Source organism: Rhizophagus irregularis, chromosome 18 (genome assembly GCF_026210795.1).
Source record: "Rhizophagus irregularis chromosome 18, complete sequence".
In the NCBI taxonomy this organism is placed as follows: Eukaryota; Fungi; Glomeromycota; class Glomeromycetes; order Glomerales; family Glomeraceae; genus Rhizophagus; species Rhizophagus irregularis.
In genome coordinates, this window is record NC_089446.1 from 2293561 (window position 1) to 2317896 (window position 24336).

A 24336-nucleotide genomic window follows, 5' to 3' on the forward strand; every position below is an offset into this window, starting at 1 on the left:
TATAAATTCTAATCATTAAAGACTAATTAATTAAATAACTAATGTAAATAGATTCTAAACTTTCATAATTAAGAATATGAATAGATTCTAAACTTAAATAATTTAACTTCAAATTATATAGATCAATATTATGAAATATAATGATTTTTAAAATATTTGAGCAATTAGAATTTTTAAACTTTTTAAAAGGATTATTCCTTTCTAGTAATCTCTTTAATGACTCACTGCGTCTCCTTGTCAACCTCATAGCTTTACAGTTAAATGTTTCCACAGTCAAATAAATTTCTTTTATAAGTTTACTCACTCACCCTGACTCTGTGTTCAATACAATAACATTAGACTCATTATGTTTCTAAGGTAAATTTCAAAAATCCTATAGTTACATATATTATAAGTAAGTTATTAAGTTACAATTAAATAAGGGCACAAGAAGAAGCTGGCAGAAATATCACCACTTTAGTTATACTTTACATAAAAGCAACTAACCTGTTTTATAAGCTCTTTAGAGCATTCAACTAGCTTCTTGTAAAGTTTCCATACAATTTCTGATACAAATCAAACTCCTCATATAGTGGACGCTAGTCCGAGGTCGAGGCCGTGGCCAGAGGCCTGCAGGCCGACGACGTATAAGGGACTAAATCTTGGCTTTATCGATGCGATTATTCGTGGTATGAGTTGGTCACATCACAATTACATTTAATAGCCCAAGTTACTAACAAACTTTTCATATAGATTGACTAGTGTTTGCACTGTTATGCTTATTGATCTCTCGGTGTTTTTTATCATGCTCCGCTAATTCTATGAAAATTATTAATGTTTATAATTCTATAAAGTTAATAATATTATCGCGAATTATTAAAAAACAAGGAGAAAAGGGGATTTGATATTGTTGACCCATTTTTTAATAAATATATTAGTTAATATATATTAATGAAATTAAAAGAAAGGAGCGTGTAGGAAAAACAAAAACAAATGGATTTGATATTGCTGATCTTTTTAATAAATAATTTAGGTCATCCATTTTGACCAGAGAAGTAATGTTCCGTAGATTTACGGATTTCCGTAAATATAATTTATAGTATATTTCTTTTGTTTCTTCCGGCTCGTTTTGCCACATTTTACCGACTTCGTTTGATATTTCACGATTTCACGCGGAATAGCTGGAATCTTAATCCGATCCTCAGTACTTCCTCAGTTAATTCCTTCCATTCTGCCTCAGTGAACAAATGCCTCGACATTTTCATTATCATAATCTATAATGTAGAAATGATTAAAATCCCTCTTTGATCACACCATATAGTATTTTTCATCATCTTTATTCGATTCCAAGGGGTGTAACAACTGTATTATGCAGTTCTCCATCTTAGCCTTAATATCTGCATAAATATTATTACAAACAGCATACATCACAGAAATTTCAAGCGACCAAAGCCCATGCAGAGTGAGCTTAAAGTAATGTTTTCCCTAAAATGAAGTGAAAACGAGTTCGTAAAGGATTACAGTATATTTTCACATTAAATTATATATCACCAGAGTAAATTATTTTTCAGACATGATTTTGACTCTACATCAAATATTCTTCTATTCGCTTTACTAACTTTATCATCATTCTTTGATACCAAAAGATTTTTAAACAATCCACCTGAGAATTCAAATTGCGTATCATTTTCTCTCCTACGTATTATTTGATTTAGAAATATGAATATTCGGCTCTAAAGTTTCCTCCCCTTTACGAAGGATCTTTCTTTAATGATATCAGAAGAGGTTATCATTTCAACCGGTCTTTGATTGCCTTCTACAGCTTGAGCGCATTTCTTTCTATCAACTCATTTTGACCGAAAAAGGTGTGTCGAGTTTCATTGTGTTTAGAACACACAAGGTGCAATCAGATATTATTAAGTAATTTTCTCATCAGATACATAATACTCATGTATGATTCTAAAATATTTACCGTGCCGAGTTTCCTAAGTCTAAAGAACAGAAGTTAGGTATGAGTAAAGTGAGGTTTGAAATAAAAAAAAATGCCATTGTAAAGTTCGTTGTATCGGCTAAATTTATTTCAACTCACTCGACGTAATAGCAGCTGCTTCAAGTGTTTCAGTTGAATATTTGTTCAGCATAAAAAGACTCGCTAGGTTTAAAAGTTTAATGTCAGTCTCACGATAGTAATAAGAATGACTTTTCACAATTGATTAGGCAATAGAGTAAGGAGGAAGGAAATCAGGAGGATTAAGTATAATGTATTTTTATACGCGAGTAAATTACAATTTGCTCTATATTGATTATTTAAAAAAATATTTCTTATATTTTTTACGATACAATTTAATGTACATATTTGCACATTATTTGCGTTATTTTGATGAAATCGAAATGCATATATTAAAAAAATTTTTACGACAAGAAGCTTTACATCATATTCGAATTTCGAATCGAGAAATCGATTGTCGTACAAAAAATTATCAATTACCCGATTTGATAAAATTTGCTCTTGACTAATATCCGTCATTCTTGTAGAGTGAAAATTAGAAATCTCTCAAGATGGTATGAAAGCGAAGACGAATAGAATAAGAAAGAATCGACGAATTCAAGACGCTCTGATGTAAGTATAGTATTTTTGGTTTAGATTTTTGATAGAATTTATTTATTTACATTAAATTAACTTTGCATAATACAATATCAGATTGTTAAGGTCACAATATTTATGCGTTGTTTGAAAGTTGGAGAATGTTAACTAAAATAATTTGTTAATTGATTAATTGGTGAACTCATGGTTATTAATATTGATTTAGGTTTGTTTAATTCATTTCCTATTCAAGTTATCTTTTAAGACCATAATACATTTATTCATGAACAAAATCTTTCGTATTAATGGTTGTGAAGACGTGAGCTTCAGTGTTCCATTTTCCACGTATCCATATACACGGACTCACAATCGGCCATTTCATGCATTGAACAATGCTCTTCACATTCTTATTCCAACAGTCTTCTGTATTCCAATTATTGCCAGAGTGGGCTTTGACTTTATACGGAGAGACTGAGTCGTTTCGAATAAATGGAATGTTCGATGGCGGACAGTACAGCGCGAAAATCCAGAAAAGAGTCCAATTAGTCCAATTCGTGATAAACAAATAACATCAAGGAAGAATACGCAAATATCTTAATATACCCGGAAATTTACTCGGTTTGATGCTATCATTGAACCGCGTTACTGTTCCATTCTCCAAGATCAAGTTATAACCGCATGAACACCCTATACCGGAAATCAGCCAAAGAGGAAACTTATCTTTACGAATTTTCTTTTAATAAAAGAAATGGATAGAATATGCATGCATCCAACAAAATTGTTCTTTATTTTATTTTAGATTTATTTAAAAAAAAGAACAAATAGTGTAGCGGTACCACTACGCTATTTATTCTTTTTTTTAATTATTAATATTATATTTCATATTTATTATATATATATATATATATATATATAGAATAAAGACATGCTTTATTGGTATTTTTTAAAGATTTTTATATTTTGTATCCCTAAATTTTTACTAATTTTAAATGTATAATTAGGTACACTTATATTATGGAACCAATAAGAAAGGAAATAATCATTATTACATAAAGGAATGGATCTCATTGGAAGCGGTTTACGTGAACCTTGTTGAGGTTTGCAAATTTTTAATTAATCTCTACTTAATACATACTAAGACGTTTACACTAATGTATTATCCAATAAATTTTTTAATTTAAACAGCTTCAAAATTATACGTAAAGCATCTTCCTTTCAATTAGTGTTAATGATAACTATGTCCGCCACCTAATTTAGACCTAAATTCTTATTCCGGCTTAAATGCTAAAGAAAGCTATAAAAAAGATCGCCTGATGGCGATATTTCTCTGGTGGAGAGGGTAGGAAAAGGAAAGATAGCAGACACCAGAGTGAAGTTAGGTAAAACTATTAAATTTTAGTCTATGTAATAAGCATAATTAGGTAAATGAATGTCGTAATTATATGTTAACTCAAGGATGTAATTCTGTTAATACTTAATGTATAAGATTTTGCCCTTTTTTGAAAAGTATTTACTACAAATAATGTGGATACATTGATTACTGCCGACAGGAGAACCATTCTTGGTAATTCAAAATCGGCGAAGATTTAGAAGCATTACAGGAGAAACGATTTAGAAAGCAATAAATGGGCTATACTCTTGGGAGGGATTTATTCAAAAATCGAGAATAATGGATTAAATAGAAGGTTTGGAGAAATATAGCGAAATTTAAATAAGTTCTAGGCTACGTTTTATATATATAGGAAATAGATCTTAGCAATGGTCTCTAATGACATGTTTTGGAACAAAAAAAAATCAGGCTAAATTTAATAAAATGATAAACCAACTCTTTAATTGAACGAATTTTTATTACTTTTCACTTTTTTTAAAAAAACAATTAATAATTATAATAAATAAATATTTCTATTAATGGTATGGAAGTAAAGCTGCTATTAATAAGTAATTACAGATTATTAATTTAATTTGTGCTGGGGAACAATATCCACTACAACATCCACTATAACAATGTCCACTATAGCAATGTCCACTATAGCAAAGTCCACTACGTCTATTATGCCTACTACGTCTATTATAACCATTATGTTAAAAGAAAAAAATTCCTATGATCAGGTATGTATCTAAAAGTATACGTTCAATTTATAAACACGATTAAAATTTTTAATTACGCCATCATTTTTATATTTATTAATTAATTTTACATAATTTTCCTCTTTATAAACATGATCAGATGTAATAATAGAAAGTGCAGGTCGACCTCTCCACTTTATTAAGAACGCTTCCAATTTCTCTAAAGAAAAACTAAAATGATCCAAAAATCTGATTTCTTTCAGATAAGTTGGCGCAGATCTAATTAATATATCTAATAATTCTTCATCAGCTTCATTTGATTTAAGTTCATTACATATCACATCATTATGATTCAATATTAATAATATTGATTTCAAATTTTTGCAATTTTTTAGTAATTTTTCAAATTCAATAAAATGATCATCTGTTGATGAAATTACAATTGATAAACTTTCAACTAAAGGACAATTTTCATAAACTGTACGAATGAAAATAAGAGAATCTTCGTTAAAATAACCTTCATCTAAAGAATAATAATATTTTAATAATATTTCTCTTAAATGACCTCCACTATTTTTAATTATACAAGTAGCTGTATTAATTGTAATATAATCTATTTTAATAGTTTCAAGATTACGATAAATCAACTTTTTTAATTGAATATTATTTAATTCAAGATCATCAATTATTAATGTTTTTAAATTATGAAGTTCTGGTAATACTTTTAATAAAAATGCATGTTCATATTCAAAATATTCAAATACAATTATTAAATGATTAAGAGTATTTGCCTTTTTTGTTAATATAGGAAAAATTACTTCATATGGATCTATAAAACATTCTTCTTTAAAATCATCCTTCCACTCAAAATATTTTAAATTTTTTTGAATTTCAATTAATTTAACGATTCCATGATTATCTTTTGAACTCGTATTAATTATGATAAGTCTTTGTATATTTTGACAAACACATGCTAATCCATAATAGTATGAAGAATCTATAATTGTATCACATCTTAATTCACAGAGTGAATCAAGACGTATATTAGCTTTCGGAAAATAAAATAATTGATGTTTGATTTTTATCATATCTAAATATTTTAATTCTGGACATTTCCTTATCAATAAACTGTAAATTTCTTGTTGTAAAAGAAATTCATCATAAGCTGAAGGTGCACCGATAGAAATTATATTATTAATAATGCTCACGTTGATACTTCTACAGAAACTCAAATAATCAAATAAAAGTGATTGACATGAATTTAATGGTAATTCAATCCCTTGTATTCTTAGAAAATCTTTAACATCTTCAGTAAAATAAAATGTAATAATATAAAATAAATAACTTTTTTTATTATAATCAATATTATACCGCCAAGGATTCCTCCATAAAATTGGAATTATTGTCTCACACCAAAGTCTATTAACCATTAGACATGAAAAGAGAGATTTTGAATCGTCTTGTAATTCTTTAAATAATAAGAACAGAACATCTTTATTAAGTTTAAACATTTTTTTTTTTGCAAACTTGGTAAATTTTTTTAATAAATTAAGTATAGTAAGGGGGTTAAAAAAGGCGAAAAAAGAAATGGGAAATCCTAATTTATACTGTAGTACCGGAATAAGACCCCCCGATTAAAGAATTTATACATGCAGAGAGATCGACAAGTTGCCACATTTTCCGCGTGATTGATTCAATTGTACAATCGTCGTTTAATTTAGATAATCGGGTTATAGACCCTTGATAGATTTATAGATTTATCTTACTTCACGTGATCGAAAGGATTTAGATCTTGCAGAAACGTATAGAAACTATTGGTATGTCAAAAAGCAAGTATATTTTATTGGTGAGTAAAAGAAAGAGACCTATAGATAGTTTACCTATGTTACACAAACATATACAATAATAAATTAGCTTGATACAGACTAAGTCATTTTGATATTATAGTTCGTGTGTACAGTACACAGTGCGTCGGTTATTTATAATAAAATAAACCAACAAACTACATGGACGTTTTTGTTTTCATCTTATGCTATCTATATAAGACCGAGAAATAAGTATAAACTCGGCTAATCACTCGCAATTTTCAAAAATGATTATGAAAGTAACACTTAGTGCGACAGGGGATTAACATATATGTATATATCTTTCTGAAACACATCATGACTAAATAGACGAAAAATCTAACATTCAATCACATCACATAAATGTATGATCAACTTTACTCAACAACTTTTTTTAATACTTAAACAAATTATATTTGTAAGTATGGAACAAATTGAAAATTCATTAGCCAATCTTACTATTAAAGATTGTGACAAAGTAACTGAGTTTTTGGAGAAATGTAATTTTGAAAGTAAGTATAGTGTACGGGTTATAGACTTAGAGTAACCTAAATGTAATTTCTCTTTAATTTTCATTTAGATTTTACTGTAGTTCCAGTTTGCTTAAAACAGAATGCAAAGATACTTCTTGATTTAGTTGAAAAAATGAGTGCTGATGAACAAATTCTGATTATAGAGTGGACTAAACACACTAAACACAATAGTTGTAATCAGGGAAAGGTATTTCAATTGAGTTTACCTTAATTATCTAAATTAAAACAATACATTAACGGTTAATATTATAAAATTCCTACTTTAGGATGTTCTTGTTAAACATATTACGGTTCATGGTGGTTATAATCTGTATTCTTCTAATACGATATTCGTTTTTCGTAATTCTTCAGCGCTCGCGGATTGTATTGATAATCTTCCGGACTGGTTAGTAGAAAGTTTTGTCCTTTTTTTAAAATTATTCGTAATATTTATTTAACTACCATGAAAAAATTAGGGCAGGAAATGATATAAAAAACATAACTGGGGATATATGTCATGCTTATTTAATTTACAAGAGAGCAAATAACTATTATTCCCGGACGTACGAATTCTAATTTTATATATTCCATATACCGCTTTTTGATCAGAATTTATTTTTGCTCTTCTTGTTGCATTTCACAATATAAAATTTTCCTTTTTTTTCAAGGCTTCAATTTTCATTTAAATTCACGAATTTAAATAAAGAGGAGAAAATTTTGGATAGGCACGTAAAAATCGGGGCGTTTTTCTAAACATTAAAATTATTAAAACTTATTTAAATATCATAAAATTCATCACACATACGGAAAATTATAATAAAATAGATTAAGCAGTGCCGATTTGGCAATTAAATTACTTTATTTTTAATAATCACAAACTATAGATAAAATCAGGATGAAGGTCACCCAGATTTTCAATTTCTTCTTCAGTTTTTCCTTCTAAAAACGATTGTGGATTTTCTTTCTTTCTCTTATTTAAAGTTTCGAAAACAATATATTGAATAATTGACATACATGTCGCAGCAATTAATAATCCTAAACATATAGAATGACCAAAGAAATAATGCGGAAAATCTTTTTGTTGATAAACTTGTGAAGCTAATGCACCTCCTATATTTGTGCACATCAATACCATTGCTGTTGCTATACCTCTTTTCGCATGACCTGCTATGTTATTTGTTAACCTGTTTAAAAAGGACGAAATATTAGATATTATTGTTTATATTAAAATAAAAAAAATGAGAAAAATTATTAAAATTTACCATGTGATTGAAGTTATATTTATTGGAGATAAGCCAATCCCAACAATACAAGCTCCAACATATTTTCCTACATAAATAATATGTCAATTTAAAACAACTGCATTACAATTACCTTTTCATAAAAAATTTTCTTACCAGGGATGCCTATCGAAGGTACGATTAACAAGATATAACCAATAATCGCAATAAATGAACATGAGAAGATAAATGGACTACGAATACGTTTACGATCCGAGAGTATTGCTACAACTAATGTTGATACGCCAGCACAAAAAAATGGTGGTACTGATAATAATTGTGATTTAACTGTCATACGTTTGAAAAATAATAATAAATTATTTGAATAACTATTATATGAGAATTACTAATTGAAATAAAAAATTATAATTACCAAAATCAAATCCCATTCCATTTACTATTGTTGGAATAAATAATGAATAAGAATAAAATACTATTGAACTTGCACTAAGATGTAACATAGCTAAATAAACTTTCTGATAATTAAAAATAGAATATTAAAAAAAGGATAAGATTGATATTTTTTGTTAACGGCTAAATATCGAATATTTGCAATCATATAGACCGCTATAATTTAATCTTTACACCTTATTATAAATTATCAGCATGATCATCTGACTGACGCAATAACTGAAATTATTTATATTATTAATATATTACGTACCCAATCTGTTAAAGCGGCATAAATTTGTTTTTTATTAAAATGTGCTACATGTGCTTTTCCTGCATCATATTCTAATCGTTCAACTACATATTTACGTTCTTCATCTCTAAGCCATTTAGTTTTTTCAGGATAATTAGAGAGTAAGAAATAAGAAATTATAGAAACTATAACTGTCATTAATCCTTCAATTATAAATATCTGTTAAGGTTAAAAAATCTTATCAATAGGAGAAAAATTATTCATAAAAAAAAAGGAGTTAATACTTAATACATACCCATTGCCATCCTTTTAAACCTAACTTTCCATCTAATCTTACAATACTATATGCTAATAAACCGCTAAACGAACCAGCAAAACTAGTTCCCATAAAAAGTATGGCTATACGAGAATTCGTTTCTGATCGTTTATACCATGTGGTTATATAATATACTGCGCCTGGAAATAGTCCTGATTCACAAGCACCTAAGAAAAATCTTGCTGACATTAACTCTGCAAAATTCTTCACCTAAATAAATTTTAATTTTAATTTTGGTTTAAATTTAACATTTAATTGATTTTTTTCTTCGAAAGTTGAAACTTACAAACGCCATAAGTATCATTACGAGTCCCCATAATGTCATAATAAAAGGAACTAAAGTACGAAAATGAAATTAAGAAAGTTCATTCGAAGATATTTAATGAAATAATAAAAAGATTTACTCCACAAAGATGGATTTGTCCTGAGAAGAATTAAATTCGAGGGAATTTCAAATAAAATATATCCACTATAAAAAGAAGAAATGTATCATTATCATATAATTTGTACCCAAGTATCTTAATTTAAATAGTTACTTACAAGAAGAAAATACTTAGACACCAATTGAATTGAACTCCAACCAATCCAATATCATGTTCAATATGTGCCAATTTCGCGTTTCCAATATTTACTCTAATAAAGAAAATAGCAGAGGTGAGCAATGAATTATATGAGTATTTTATAACTAAATTTTACACGAAATATGAAAAATCGGTGATTCAAATTACCTATCCAAGAAACTCAAAAGATATAACAAAGTTAATAAAGGTATAATTCTTAGATCTATTTTTCGTAATAATTTCTTTTCAAGTTCTTTATTTTCAATAAATATCTCTCTACTATTATTGGATTCAACTTTTTGAAAATTATAAGCTTCCATCGTTGTTAGTAAAGGGTGTTGATAGTTGCGATAGTTGCTGTGTATATGGTGGTATTTATAATTACTAATATTACTAATATACTGTATTTTATAATTACTAATATTAAACCTTTTTTTTTACAAATATTTTTACTAACTATTTTAAAGAACCATATGTCCAATTTGAGCTAACGATATACAACAGATTGCCTAAAACAAATTTTTTAAACCTAATATAAATAAAGTAAGTAAGTTTTCAACAAAAGGTAATTATCAGTTTATATATAGTTATATAGTTTATAGTTAAGGCACAATTGCAAATTTAGTAATAAAAATAATGAAATGAAATTTTGATAGAATAAATAAATTATCATTCCTTTTTTTTTAAATTAATTTAAAATTTTATAAAAAATTTTATCCGTTATTCTTTAAAAACTCCGTAAAAATGAGTCTTTCACGGATCCATTCACGGAAAATGTAAATAATTCGATAAATTCCGCGATATAAGGTTATTAATTCCGGAAATATGAGCCTTTTACGGAAAAAAGATGGAATATTTTACAGGATTTCGTATTAATAATATTAATTAGTAACATTTTATTTAATTTAGTTTCTTTATTCTAAATAATAAAAGTAAATGGTAATTATTATGCAATATATTGTACTCTAAATTAATTTCATAGTAATTAATTTATTTGACATGTTCATTTATTTTTGCAGTGAAGATGCTGCTGCGGATCTAAAAAATCTTATACTAACCCATTAAATAAAAAATTCAAATAAACCCTTACCAACATCCTGCATGTCCAAAGAACAAGCCGTATCTAAAAAAAGAAAATAAAGTAGAATTTGCAAAAATTTGTCAAAGAATAAATTAAAAGAAAAATTCCGATTTCTCACCGAAATCCATACATCTAAAGACGATCGCCTAAAAAAAAAAAGTGAAAATTCGAAACGTTTGTAAGACGTTTCGTTAAAGGAAATATAATCAAAGAAAAATACCTAAATACACGTCCAAAGATGTGTACACCTAAAAAAAGTAAAAAATCAAAATGTTAGTAGGACGCGTTCGTTAAAGAAAATATAATCAAAAAAATTAAAATACCAACCGAAATCCGCACGTCCAAGAAAAAGTAGATCAAAGAGTTAAATTTCTTCACAATAGTAGATCATGAAGAAGTTGAGAATAAAGCATGGCATAAATGCATATATACTGTAAATTCTCTTAATTTCATTAAGATTTGATTAAGATTTGCTAACGTTCCAGATTTATTTGAAATTTATTTGAAAAAATGATTGCTAACAGTGGACTGAACGCAAATAGTTGTAATTATGAAAAGGTATTTCAATTGAAGTTATCTTATTATCTAAATTAAAATTAATGCGTACAATATCAATCTTCGTAATAAGAGCTTTCGCGAATTGTATTAATAATCTTCCAGACTGATTTGAATAACACTTAACAAATCTACAAGGGAACAAACAATTTTTATTCACACCTAAAGAATTAGGATGGAATAGGATTTTTTATATAAACACCGATATTTTAGGCGTAACGCTTTTTGATTTAATTTAATTATTAATCTTTTTGAACGTCATTATAAAGTTTTCTTTTTTTTTGTCAAGTTTTCAAGTTTTAAATTCGTTTAAAGATTTAATTAAGGAAAAATATTAAAATTGATTACATACTAATATTTACAAACTATAAATAAAATCAGGATGAAGGTCGCCCATATTTTTAATTTCTTCCTCAGTTTTTCCTTCTAAAAAGGATTGAGGATTTTCTTTCTTTTTCTTATTTAAAGTTTTGAAAACAAAATATTGAATAAGTGTAATACATATCGTAGCAATCAAAAATCCCAAAGACATTGAGTGGCCAAAGAAATATTCCGGAAAATCTTTTTGTCGGTAAATTTGTGATGATACTGCACCTCCTATATTTCCACTCACCAATACCATTCCTGATGCTATGCCCCTTTTCGCATGACCTGCTATGTTATTTGTTAACCTGTTAAAAAGGACGAGAGAAAAGAAAACATGATGTTTATATTAAAATGATAAAAAAAAAAATACGAATTATTAAAATTTACCATGTGATTGAAGTTATAACTATTGGAGATAAACCAGCTCCAACAATACAGGCTCCAACATATTTTCCTAAATAAAAAATTTAACTTAAATTAAAACAATCACGTTGTAATCACCTATTTATAAAAAAAGTTTGCTTACCAGGGATGCCTATTGAAGGCGTTATTAATAAAACATAACCGATAATTGCAACAAGTGAACATGGGATGATAAATGGACTACGAATACGTTTACGGTCCGAAAGTATCGCTACAATTAATGTTGCTATACCAGCACAAAAAAATGGTGGTACTGATAATAATTGTGATTTAACTGTCATACGGGTTAAAAAATAAACAAATTACTTGAATAGCTATTAAGAAAAGAATTATTTTGTTTAAAATAAAAATTTTTATAATTACCAAAATCAAATCCCATCCCATTTACTATTGCCGGAATAAATAATGAGAAAGAATAAAATGCTATTGAACTTATGCCAATATGTAGCATAGCTAAATGAACTTTCTAAAGAATTAATTAAAAGAGAATATTAAAAAAATGATCTTTAAATAATATTTACATTATTACAGTATAAATATTTACGTACCCAATCTGTTAATGCAGCGTAAATTTGTTTTTTATCGAAATGTGTTATATGAGCTTTTCCTGCATCATTTTTTAATCGACCAACAGCATATTTACGTTCTTCATCACTAAGCCATTTGGTTCTTTCAGGATAATCAGAGAATAAGAAATAAGAAATTATAGAGACTACAACTGTTATTAATCCTTCAATTAAAAATAACTGTTCAAAATTAAAAGATTTTATCAGTTAAAGAAAATTATTATAGCAAATAAGAAGTTACTAATGCCTAATATACTATACCCATTGCCACCCTTTTAGACGTAACTTTCCATCTAATCTTACAATACCATATGCTAATAAACCGCTAAATGAACCAGCAAAACTATTTCCCATGAAAAGTATGGCTATCCGAGAATTTGTTTCTGATCGTTTATACCATGTGGTTATATAATATACTGCGCCTGGAAATAATCCTGATTCAAAGGCACCTAAAAAAAATCTCGCCGACATTAACTCTGAAAAATTCTTTACCTAAATAAATTTAAATTAATTTTGATTTAATAACATTTAATTGAATTCTTGTTTCGAAAGTTGAAACTTACAAATGCCATAAGCGTCATTGTTATTCCCCACATTAACATAATAAAAGGAACTAAAATACGAAAAATGAAATAAGAAAAGGCATTCAAAAGATAATTAATTTAACGAAGTAATAAAATATTTACTTACTCCACTTAGATGGACTTGTCCTAATAAGTACTAAATTTGAAGGAATTTCAAATAAAATATATCCACTATAAAAAGAAATATTATTATTTAATTTATATTAAAGGTATCCTAATTTAAAAGGTTACTTACATGAAGAAAATACTCAGACACCAATTAAATTGAGATCCAACTAATCCAAGATCTTCTTCAATATGTGCTAATTTCGCGTTTCCAATATTTACTCTAATAAGAATTGATAAGTACAGTGAATTACATAGATTATAATATAGTAAATATTACATAAAAAATAAAAAATCGCTGATTCAAATTACCTGTCCAAGAAACTTAAGAGATATAACAAAGTTAATAAAGGCATAATTCTAAGATCGATTTTTCTTAATAATTTTTTTTCAAATTCTTTATCCTCTATAAATAATTCTTCTATATTATTGAATTCTCCATCTTTATTATTGGATTCTTCATCATTTTGAAAATTGGAATTTTCCATCACTGTCGATAAAAATCAATTGCTGGGTAGGAGTGTTAGTTGCTGTATGATTTGTTCCTTGAATAAATTGGATGTATTTATATTCAAATTTCTTCTTTTTTACTTACCATAATTATCGTTTCTTCTTTTACTAACCGATATTTTTAGCTAAAGAGTCACATCTAAATTAAGTTCTGATTGAAATTATCATGTACATCATAGTAAAATGATAATTCATTCATGAAATATTAACTTTGTGTTTCAAAAATTCAAGATAGAATTCATTCATTTTTTCTTTAAAATTCTTGGCATAAACAGTAAATTACGTAAAGCTAGTTTTTTGTTCAATACTAACCAATTTTGTAATTAATTAATCTACGGATTTCAAAAAATTTCCCTTTTTTGTCGATCGGGCAACAAAATTTACTATATTGCATATAAAGAAAATATAGTATTTTCCGAATTCCCAAGTTCGACCCGGCCGAAACATTTGAAAATGGTTAAACTAATACGATACCTTAAGGCTACTCTTGTACGTATCCTCTCATTATGTAATAAAAAATAAATAAATAAAATTCGCGAAAATTATTTGTGCAACCATTCATATGGTAAGCGGAAGATCAATTATTACAGTAAAAAAATAGAATTTTGTTTTGAAACTATACATTTGTAGAAAAAAAAAAGAATCAATTTCAGAAGTATGACTCTGTTTTTGCACTTTCACCTTTACTGTTGTAGGAGAATTTATCGGGTTTGCTATTTTTAAATCAACTGTGCAAAAGACCATATAAATTCATTGTTTATGCATATTTTAATTTTAAATTTCCTTATAAATATAGACAAAGGCCTATTGTAAAATACGTATTTATAGCACAAGAATAAGCTCATAGCTTAGGACTAAACTATTTAGGAAAATGTTTTTTTTGTCATAGTATAATCAAACTTCCGTATTTCACTTTTACTATTCTTTTAATAATAAATGTAAAGCCATTATGAATAGCAATATTTCACGCCTTTTTCTATAATACGCTTGGATCAAGAATTTTATAAAGAATTTTTATGTTCAATTGAGTTTTAATAAATTTTATTTTCATTGTCTTATTACTATTTGCTCTTTGCAATTAGTAAATTGGTTTTCGTTAATAATTTGACGTTATAATCATGAATGAAGTATGCTCTTTTCTATTTTTTAATACAGTGATATATTAAAATTTATTTAACGATGATTTTTTGTACAAAATTTTCCGACCCTATAAAAAATTCTGGAAAAATTTCCGATCAATGATCATTTTTCTAGTTTTTATTCTTTTTATTCCGAAGAAGTGATCATTTTCTGAAAAATTTTTTATAGGGCGATTTTTCTAAAATTTCGTTAAATAATTAATTATATGTAAAAAAAAAATATATTTGCCAAAATAATTTAATATCAACCAACCATGGTAACTAATAAAATCATTTTAAAAAATATTTAGAGAAATATTCATTTAGGTACACGAGGGCTAAAAATTAAATAATCCATAGTACTAACATTTTTACTAGGCAGGCGCATTCAACTATAAGTGAGAATTTAAAGCAAATATTTTGGCTGTTTTATTACTTGCTCTACGCGTGCGCATTGATGTTTAATCACGTTTATGACTGACTAAAAATTGATAAGAAATACCATATACTGTATTATTCAAAATTTTCGCTTGGAGTCTTATTTCTCTAAAAAAAAATCACATGTAAATATTAAGAATTTTATCGTTGTAAAATATTAGAACCTATTTATAAAATTTCGCGTGTAATATCAAAAATAATAAATAAGAAAATTATTAAATAAAAGAAGCGTAAATAACAAGACTAAATTATATATATAAATACATTAAATTTATAGTAATATTATATATAATCACTTTCAGTACTAAAGTCTCACAACATTAAGAAATAATAGAGAATAATCTTCGCATATAGGCAATTTGGTATGCGGAAACTCAAGTTAAAACTGTAGCTTCGAAAGAAGAGAATTAGTAGCTAATAACTACCGACTGACAAGAAATAGGTTTGAATTACTTGAAATCGCTAGAAAAATTAGATTATTCGGTGTGTTTGTACGGAAAAATCAGCTCCGAAAAAAAGGTATAAGATTAAAGAGTTGTTAAACATATTATAGATTACGGTGGCTGTCTTTAATTTGTACTCCTCTATCTGAGATTTTCGGATTGGTATCGGGACTTTTCGCTGAAACTCATTTCGTTGAAGCCATTTTGCCGAATGAACATTTCGCCGAAAAATTATTTATTTCATTGATTAAATTATTGTTTTTATACTAAATACAGAAACATTTTTTTATCTAGAAAAATTTTTGAATTAGTTGAATTTATTAAATTTATCTTATTGTTGTTTATAGTATATTAATCTTTCTTTTACTTACATAAATGTTTTCAGGTAAATTTTATTTATTTATTGCAAAAAAAAGATATTTAAAGATAATTTATTTTTTATTTCATTGCGCGTTGAATATTTTTATAAAAATGTTAGTCTCTAGTCTAGGGTTCTTAATCGAATCAATTAACATCGATCATTAATTGATTCAATCAACGACTCGATCACAAAATATTGGCCTCATTTTTGATCGAACAAATTCGGTAATTTGATCGATCAAACTTATCCAAATTGATCGATAACGGAAATCTGGTGCATGAAAATCAATTTTTTTCTAATTTCTGCATAAAAAAATACTTTGATCAATTAATATAATAAATAAATTAGAATAGAAATGATGAAAAATTCAATCATTGATGGTGGTTTAAATTTAATGATCGATCAAAAAATCGATTGCACGTGATTAAATAAGCCAAATGTTAAGCACCTGCAATTCCTCGATTGCAACTTTTTGAGTCAATTAAATACCTAAGTCTCTACCATTTTCGGCGAAATGTCCATTTGGCGAAATGGAATTCAGTGATATGAAATTCGGCGAAATAATGAAACATTACATTTTGGATGATGGTTGGTTTGGAAAAAGAAGATATATCTATCTGAATTTGATTTTATTAGAGCATTACAAATTTAAAATAGTGCATGTAAAAGAAGAATTTAAATTTATTTCAATAAAGATTAAATTTTATAATTTTTTTTATGTTTTACAGTTTTACTAAAAAATTTATTCGGCCGATAAATTTTAGAAAATCCGGTAAAATATTTTCATTCCGGATTCTTAACCAGTAAAATTCAATTTCTATTTTAAGCACTGGCTCCATGTAAAATTAATCGAGTTTTTTCATCACTCACATCGGATTAGTTATTTTTATCCAGCGAAGAAGATTATATCTTCAAATACGGAAAAAATGTTCGTTTTGGGAAAAAAGGTCTTCCTAGCATATTTTAAGGACGAAGCGTAGATGAAACCGACAGCGATCAAGAATTCACCAGAAATCGAAAGTATGGACAAAACTTGGATTATTCATGGAGAGGAGTTTTACCTTCGTCATCTTCAACTCGGCTATGCTAGAAGAATCATTTGATCTGTAACCCATCAGGTGAGATGTAGAGTTATGTTCTTGAAGTTTCCATAAATCCATAATAGTAGAGGCATGAATGAATTGTCTATAATCAATCAAAGATAAGATAACGGCCAAGTCGGAGTTATGTAATACATGAAAATATCTATATGTTAACACGTACTTATCATAGCGCCAAGATGTCAAAGATCTACATATATTTAACAAACTCGATAGTCAAGTTTTGATATTATAATTTTTCTAAATCCTTCTTTCGTACAGTCGGTAGATGATGGTGAGTATTACTATGATAACAATTCTAAATTATCATGAGGGCCCTAAGAAGGTACAATAGCAAAATTTGAACAAACGCCTTTAATAACTTCACTTTAATAACATCCAGAAAATGATAAGGTTTTGTATATGTCACTCGTAAAATTAAACATGGTGGCCAAAATAAAGAACCTTCGCTTCTTAGGAAAGTTTGCTACCCATCATGCAATCAAAGTGAACACGGAGAAAGGCGGACAATATTTGATTGAACGTACGTCAGATAAAGATCCTAAAGATCCTAAATCCACGGTGATTTTCGAATTATTCAAATAAGGATGGCAAATGGAAACTTAAGGAGTTTCATAATTGTAAAGATGGTACTATTACACTCGAGCAGGACAAAAAAGATGAGTTCGACAAAAAAGCATATAATCTTCTGACCGCCAATTGTCAACAAGCTACCAAAAAATCCATTAGTCAAATTCTGCTTATTCCGATAGTAAGTTACTTTCGTCCATTTTATTTTAAATGTTTTTCAACTCACAATCTCACAATATGGCCCAAACATAGAAAATGATCCAAATCCAAAAGTATGGACGACCTCCCAAACTCAAGCATCGACCTCCCGAACTCGAGCATCGACTTCTCAAACTCAAACATCGACTTCCCAAACTCGAACGCCAACATCCCAAACTCGAGCATCGACCTCAAGGCAAAAAAGAAAGTAATACTCCTATAAATTGATTTATCTGTTATCAGATTAACATATAGCCAAATTCGAAAAAGTATTGTCATAGTTACTTTTTCTTTTTTTTAGCTACGTCACTCATTAAATCAATGAACTCGTGACGTAGCTCGATATTATATAAATTATTTTAAAATTTCTATGTGAGCATTTGCAGTGACGTTATTGACGTAACTTTGTTACGGCAGTTACGTTGCACCCAATGATGAGAAAAGCGTTGGTTGTACATCTAGACTCATAGTCATGTGGCAGTGATGTAAGCGATCTCATAGTTTAGTATTTTTATTACCAGTTATACTACACCATTATATTAGCAAAGAAACCTATCAGTAATAGGCAAAATTAATAAAGTATTTATTACCCAGGTAAAAAATGAGGTTAAGAGAGAAATCCTCGAGACAAATGTTCTAATGATACTTTACGAAAGGAGCTCGAGAATATTTAAAACTATAGGTAAAGGCAATAGCGCGAATTAATATCTAGCTATCTCTCCAACATTCATATTAAATTAACTGCATATGATACCGATAATGTAATTGCCGAAGTTTTAAAGCATAAAGTTTGATAATGACTGCGCCACATTTTTGCGCCTTCGTGACATGTTCAGCTGTCCAGGCATCAAAAATTATGTATGAATTTTATACCGGGCTTTGGTTTTTAACCCATGTATGCTATGTACAATGTATTTGATGCTGTTGATAAATGTTTGAAAATAACTCAAGTTATAATCTGCATACGATACTCTCAAACTTTTTGGAAGTTTTCCGGCTTTGATCCTGGAATGCTGGAAAATACCTTGCCCCTGCAGAAGCTATCCTTCAATTAAACGTTTTTGCACGAAAATTTTGCATACAAGTAAAAACAATATCTTACAGTCGCAAATATTGCGCATATAAATCTGTAAATCTGTAATTAAAAGTGAAATTGGGAATATCTCATAATATAGCGATTGGATTTCGATGATTGTTATATCATTCAATCCATCTCAATAAGATGAATCTAACGGTAGTAAAATCATCTCCCTATGATTGATATAAATGGATTATGACTTAATAATTATTAATTTAGAAACTGATCTAATGATTGGATTGTGATGAACATCGGTCAAATGATGACAGACAGAAACAAGAAAAGTATCAGAATCAGGTAATATTGCACTTATCACCGGATAGAATATAATTTTTTATATAAACACCGATAGTTTAGATTTTAGACGCGACACTTTTTGATTAAATTAAATTTTATTAATCTTTTTGAACGTCATTATAAAATTTTCCTTTTTTTTGTCAAGTTTTCAAGTTTTAAATTCGTTTAAAGATTTAATTAAAGGAAAAATATTAAATTGATTAAATATTAATATTTACAAACTATAAATAAAATCAGGATGAAGGTCGCCCATATTTTTAATTTCTTCCTCAGTTTTTCCTTCTAAAAAGGATTGTGGATTTTCTTTCTTTTTCTTATTTAAAGTTTTGAAAACAAAATATTGAATAATTGTAATACATGTCGCAGCAATCAAAAATCCCAAAGACATAGAATGCCCATAGGTGTAGTGTGGAAAATCTTTTTGCCGATAAACTTGTGATGCTAATGCGCCTCCTAAATTTGCAAACATCATTACCATTGCTGTCGCTATAGCTCTTTTCGCATGACCTGCTATGTTATTCGTTAACCTATTAAAAGAGACGAAGAGAAGAAGAAAATATGAAGTTATATTAAATAGGGTAAAAAAAAATAAATTAATAAAAATTTACCATGTGATTGAAGTTATAATTATTGGAGATAAACCAGATCCAACAATACAGGCACCAGCGTATTTTCCTAAATAAACATTTAATTTGATTAAAATAACTACATTATAATCACCAAGTATTCATAAAAAAGTTTACTTACCGGGGATGCCTATCGAAGGCACTATTAATAAGATATAACCGATAATTGCAATAAGTGAACATATGATGATAAATGGACTTCGAATACGTTTACGGTCTGAAAGTATTGCTACAATTACTGTTGCTATACCAGCACAAAAAAATGGTGGTACTGATAATAATTGTGATTTAACTGTCATACGGTAAAAATGATAAATTATTTGAATAACTATTAAATAAAAGAATTATTTGCTAAAAATAAAAATTTTTATAATTACTAAAATCAAATCCCATTCCATTTACTATTGTTGGAATAAATAATGCGAAAGAAAAAAACGTTATACAGCTTACACCAAGATGTAACATAGCTAAATAAACTTTCTAAAAATAAAATTAAAAGAGAATATTAAAAGAATGACCTTTAAATAATATTTGCATTACTATAAATATTTACGTACCCAATCTGTTAATGCGGCATAAATTTGTTTTTTATCAAAGTGTGTTGTATGAGCTTTTCCTGCATCATATTTTAATCGACTAATAGCATATTTACGTTCTTCATCACTAAGCCATTTGGTTTTTTCAGGATAATCAGAGAGTAAAAAATAAGAAAATATAGAGACTGCAACAGTTATTAATCCTTCAATAAAAAATAACTGTTTAAAATTAAAAAGATCTTATCAGTGAAAGAAAATTATCATAACTGAAAAGAAGTTAATGCCTAATATATACCCATTGCCACCCTTTTAGACGTAACGTTCCATCTAATCTTACAATATTATATGCTAATAAACCGCTAAATGAACCAGCAAAACTATTTCCTATAAAAAGTATGGCTATCCGAGAATTTGTTTCTGATCGTTTATACCATGTGGTTATATAATATATTGCGCCTGGAAATAATCCTGATTCAAAGGCACCTAAAAAAAATCTCGCCGACATTAACCCTGAAAAATTCTTTACCTAAATAAATTTAAATTTTTTGATCTTAATAATACTTAATTGAATTCTTGTTTCGAAAGTTGAAACTTACAAATGCCATAAGCGTCATTATTAGTCCCCATGCTAACATAATAAAAGGAACTAAAATACGAAAATGAAATTAAGAAAAGGTATTCAAAGATGATTTAAAGAAATAATAAAAATATTATTTACTCCACAAAGTCGGATTTGTCTTAATGAGCATGAAATTCGAAGGAACGTCAAATAAAATATATCCACTACAAAAAAGAATATTTCATTAACTTATTACTCAATTTATATCAAAAGTACCTTAGTTTGAAAAGGTTGCTTACATGAAGAAAATACTTAGACTCCAATTAAATTGAGTTCCAACTAATCCTAGATCTTCTTCAATATGTGCCAATTTCGCGTTTCCAATATTTACTCTATTAATAATTGATAGGAATGCTTAATGAAGTACATGAGTAATATTATATAAATGTAATCTCTGTTTTAATTTACCTGTCCAAGAAACTTAAGAGATATAACAAAGTTAATAAAGGCATAACTCTGAGATCTATTTTTCGTAATAATTTCTTTTCAAATTCTTTATTTTCAACGAATGTCTCTTCTTTATTATTATGTTCTTCATCTTTTTGATATTTTTCATTATCAGTTTCCATTTTTGTTGATAAAGTGTGGGGTTGATAGTGCCTGTATGATATGTTTTTTAATAAACTGGTTGTATTTATAATTAAAAAATTTTTTTTTTTTACTAACAATAATTATTTTCTTCTTTTTACTAACCAAAAATTCTAAAAAATCCCTTCCAATTTGACCTCAAATTAAATCATGAGAATAGAGATCGCTATAAATGTGACGGTACATCCGGTGCATCCGGTACATCATCATAACAGTTAAACTCCTCGTTACAAAAAATTAATTTTAATTTAAGGTTTTGCGTTGTATGAATAAATGAAAAAACTTTGCAATAAAATGTTTTAAATCTTTTCACAAAGTAATTTGCAAATTTGCATTGTAGAAAAAGTAAATTGCGCGTTCAGTTGTTATTATTTTATTATTGTTTTTGATTAATCTGCGAAATTCAAATTTTCCCACGGTTTGTCGATCAACAAACAAAATTCGATTTTACATTTTTCCGAATCCGCAAATTCCGACCGACCCAATAATCTTAAAATAACTAAATTAGTACGATAATTTGTGATGAAGACATCAGCTTACCATGTGAAAAAAGAATAAAAGAATTCGCATCATATTCATAAAAGGATTTTATTATATTTTGTGCGACTAGTGATCAAAATAATAATTAGATCAAATAAGATCAATGGTTCTGTTACCTAAAGAACTATTGTTCGAAACTATCAATACATATACATGTATTAGGAAAAAATCCTTCTGCTTTTACTATTATTGTTGCTACAGAATCGGATTTATTGGGCTAAATAAACGGTATAAATGATCATGTAAATTACATATATTTATATATTTATTTTATTTTAAATTTAGGCTTTCTAGTTTTATAGTATGCAAAAAATGTGTCGGTGAAACGTCTGTCAGTGAAATGAACGGTTCCCGTTCAGGGGTGTTCAGCAAGGAAATAATAAAACTATATAGAAAAGTGGTTTTATCTCGTGTTTCATTTTCAATAATTCAAAATTTTATAGTGCTTTGTCATTTATTGTGTATCAAATAGCTATTGGACACGAAATTATTATATTATCGTAATTTTTTATTTACCCGTATTTGCCCAAAAATAAGCAACCTTTTTTTATTATAGGGTTGCTTATTTTTATTTAGGTACAAATATATTATTCAAAATCTACAACTTTTTTTTTTATTAAGCTGCGCCAAATCATCATTTTATGATCATAATGTAATAAAAGAAATTTGGAAATTGGTAATCAATGAAACTGACGATTAAAGTAACTAGGATTATAATACTTTTAATGACAGAATAGAGCATTTCCTTCATTGATTTTAATGCCCAGAATAGCATAATTTTCTTCATTAAACATTATTTTCAATTATAATTACATTTATTATAAAATTTTACAAAGAACTTTTCGAGTTGCTTATTTTTGGGTACCGTACAAATATATATTACTTATTTTTGGTATTTGCTTATTTTTGGGCAAATACGGGTATTTAAACAATCACACACTGTACATTAAGAATTTTATCGTTATATAATATTAGAGTTATTTTATAAAATTTCGCGTGTAATATCAAAACTGAAATAATAAATAAGAAAATTATTAAATAAAGAATAAAAGAAGCGACATTAAATTATATTAAACATTAAATTTGCAGTAATATTAGATATAATCACTTTTCGTACTAAAGTCTAACATCACAACATTAAGAAATTATAGTCTTTGTACAGTAATATACACTACTGTATTCGGTATGTGGAAACTCAAGTTATGGGTGTGGCTTCGAAAGAAGGAGAATTAGTGAACCACAAGCCCTAAACTTTGTTGTCGCTACTTGTAGTTGGCTCATTTAAGAATGCAAACTTAGTAATTGACTATTATGAAAAATTAGAGTGAGCTTGTATAGAAAACCAACTCGTAAAAAAAGAAAAAAAACTCAAAAAACAGAAAGAACTTATCAGCTAATTCTGCCAAGATCATGCTCAAGATTATCAAACAGAATACAGTAAATAGAAAATTTTATTGCCAACTTTACTATCGAAGATCATCGAAGATCGCACCGAAGTAACTGAGTTAGTTTAAAGAGAAATGTATTTTTGAAAATAGTATATCGTAAATAAACAAGTGACAGGGCTATGTACTATTTCTCTAAATTTTTAGAACTTGCTGACGTTCCAGATTGCGAGCAAATTATTAAAGAAATGGTAGGTAGGTTGAAAGACTAGTTAAAATTCATATTCGCTATAAAATGAATAACAGAATATAAAGATACTTTTTGGTTAATTAAAACTTCGATTGTTTACCTTGTTTATCTGATATGATTATTATGCTTTTCAAAATTGTGCTACCCCCCTATAGATCTGATAAAAAAATTATTAGATCACGATTACTGTAAATTATAATCACAACGTACACAG

General features: G+C 27.7%; 7 protein-coding genes across 7 annotated transcripts; 2 read left to right on the forward strand and 5 right to left on the reverse strand.

Annotated features, from left to right (window-relative positions):
* Window positions 1–1526: 1526 nt before the first annotated feature.
* OCT59_010145 (uncharacterized protein) lies at window positions 1527–2120 on the reverse strand (the record flags this gene model as incomplete). Its single annotated transcript, XM_066132845.1, has 3 exons — window positions 1527–1674; window positions 1952–1970; window positions 2069–2120. 3 exons carry the CDS (start codon window positions 2118–2120, stop codon window positions 1527–1529), a joined length of 219 nt encoding a protein of 72 aa, XP_066000451.1.
* Window positions 2121–4207: 2087 nt separating this feature from the next.
* OCT59_010146 (uncharacterized protein) lies at window positions 4208–6179 on the reverse strand. The gene has a single exon (XM_066132846.1). It carries the CDS (start codon window positions 6139–6141, stop codon window positions 4681–4683), a length of 1461 nt encoding a protein of 486 aa, XP_066000452.1. The 5' UTR covers window positions 6142–6179; the 3' UTR covers window positions 4208–4680.
* Window positions 6180–6853: 674 nt separating this feature from the next.
* OCT59_010147 (uncharacterized protein) lies at window positions 6854–7716 on the forward strand. Its single transcript, XM_025314751.2, has 4 exons — window positions 6854–6986; window positions 7055–7194; window positions 7274–7392; window positions 7463–7716. The coding sequence occupies exons 1-4, from the start codon at window positions 6899–6901 to the stop codon at window positions 7560–7562; spliced, it is 447 nt and encodes a 148-aa protein (XP_025184435.2). The 5' UTR covers window positions 6854–6898; the 3' UTR covers window positions 7563–7716.
* A 92-nt stretch (window positions 7717–7808) lies between these two features.
* OCT59_010148 (uncharacterized protein) lies at window positions 7809–10105 on the reverse strand (the record flags this gene model as incomplete). Its single annotated transcript, XM_025314750.2, has 10 exons — window positions 7809–8170; window positions 8249–8315; window positions 8384–8554; window positions 8640–8742; window positions 8931–9128; window positions 9205–9435; window positions 9512–9561; window positions 9630–9694; window positions 9766–9858; window positions 9954–10105. 10 exons carry the CDS (start codon window positions 10103–10105, stop codon window positions 7858–7860), a joined length of 1443 nt encoding a protein of 480 aa, XP_025184434.1. The 3' UTR covers window positions 7809–7857.
* Window positions 10106–11779: 1674 nt separating this feature from the next.
* Window positions 11780–13953, reverse strand: OCT59_010149 (uncharacterized protein; the record flags this gene model as incomplete). Its single annotated transcript, XM_025309095.1, has 10 exons — window positions 11780–12092; window positions 12175–12241; window positions 12314–12484; window positions 12574–12676; window positions 12759–12956; window positions 13038–13268; window positions 13340–13389; window positions 13467–13531; window positions 13596–13688; window positions 13778–13953. The coding sequence occupies 10 exons, from the start codon at window positions 13951–13953 to the stop codon at window positions 11780–11782; spliced, it is 1467 nt and encodes a 488-aa protein (XP_025184433.1).
* A 3905-nt stretch (window positions 13954–17858) lies between these two features.
* OCT59_010150 (uncharacterized protein) lies at window positions 17859–18431 on the forward strand (the record flags this gene model as incomplete). Its single annotated transcript, XM_066132847.1, has 3 exons — window positions 17859–17996; window positions 18085–18186; window positions 18258–18431. The coding sequence occupies 3 exons, from the start codon at window positions 17859–17861 to the stop codon at window positions 18429–18431; spliced, it is 414 nt and encodes a 137-aa protein (XP_066000453.1).
* Window positions 18432–19792: 1361 nt separating this feature from the next.
* Window positions 19793–21928, reverse strand: OCT59_010151 (uncharacterized protein; the record flags this gene model as incomplete). The annotated part of the gene is made up of 10 exons (XM_066132848.1): window positions 19793–20105; window positions 20187–20253; window positions 20326–20496; window positions 20582–20684; window positions 20762–20959; window positions 21036–21266; window positions 21337–21386; window positions 21459–21523; window positions 21599–21691; window positions 21768–21928. 10 exons carry the CDS (start codon window positions 21926–21928, stop codon window positions 19793–19795), a joined length of 1452 nt encoding a protein of 483 aa, XP_066000454.1.
* Between the last annotated feature and the right edge of the window lie 2408 nt (window positions 21929–24336).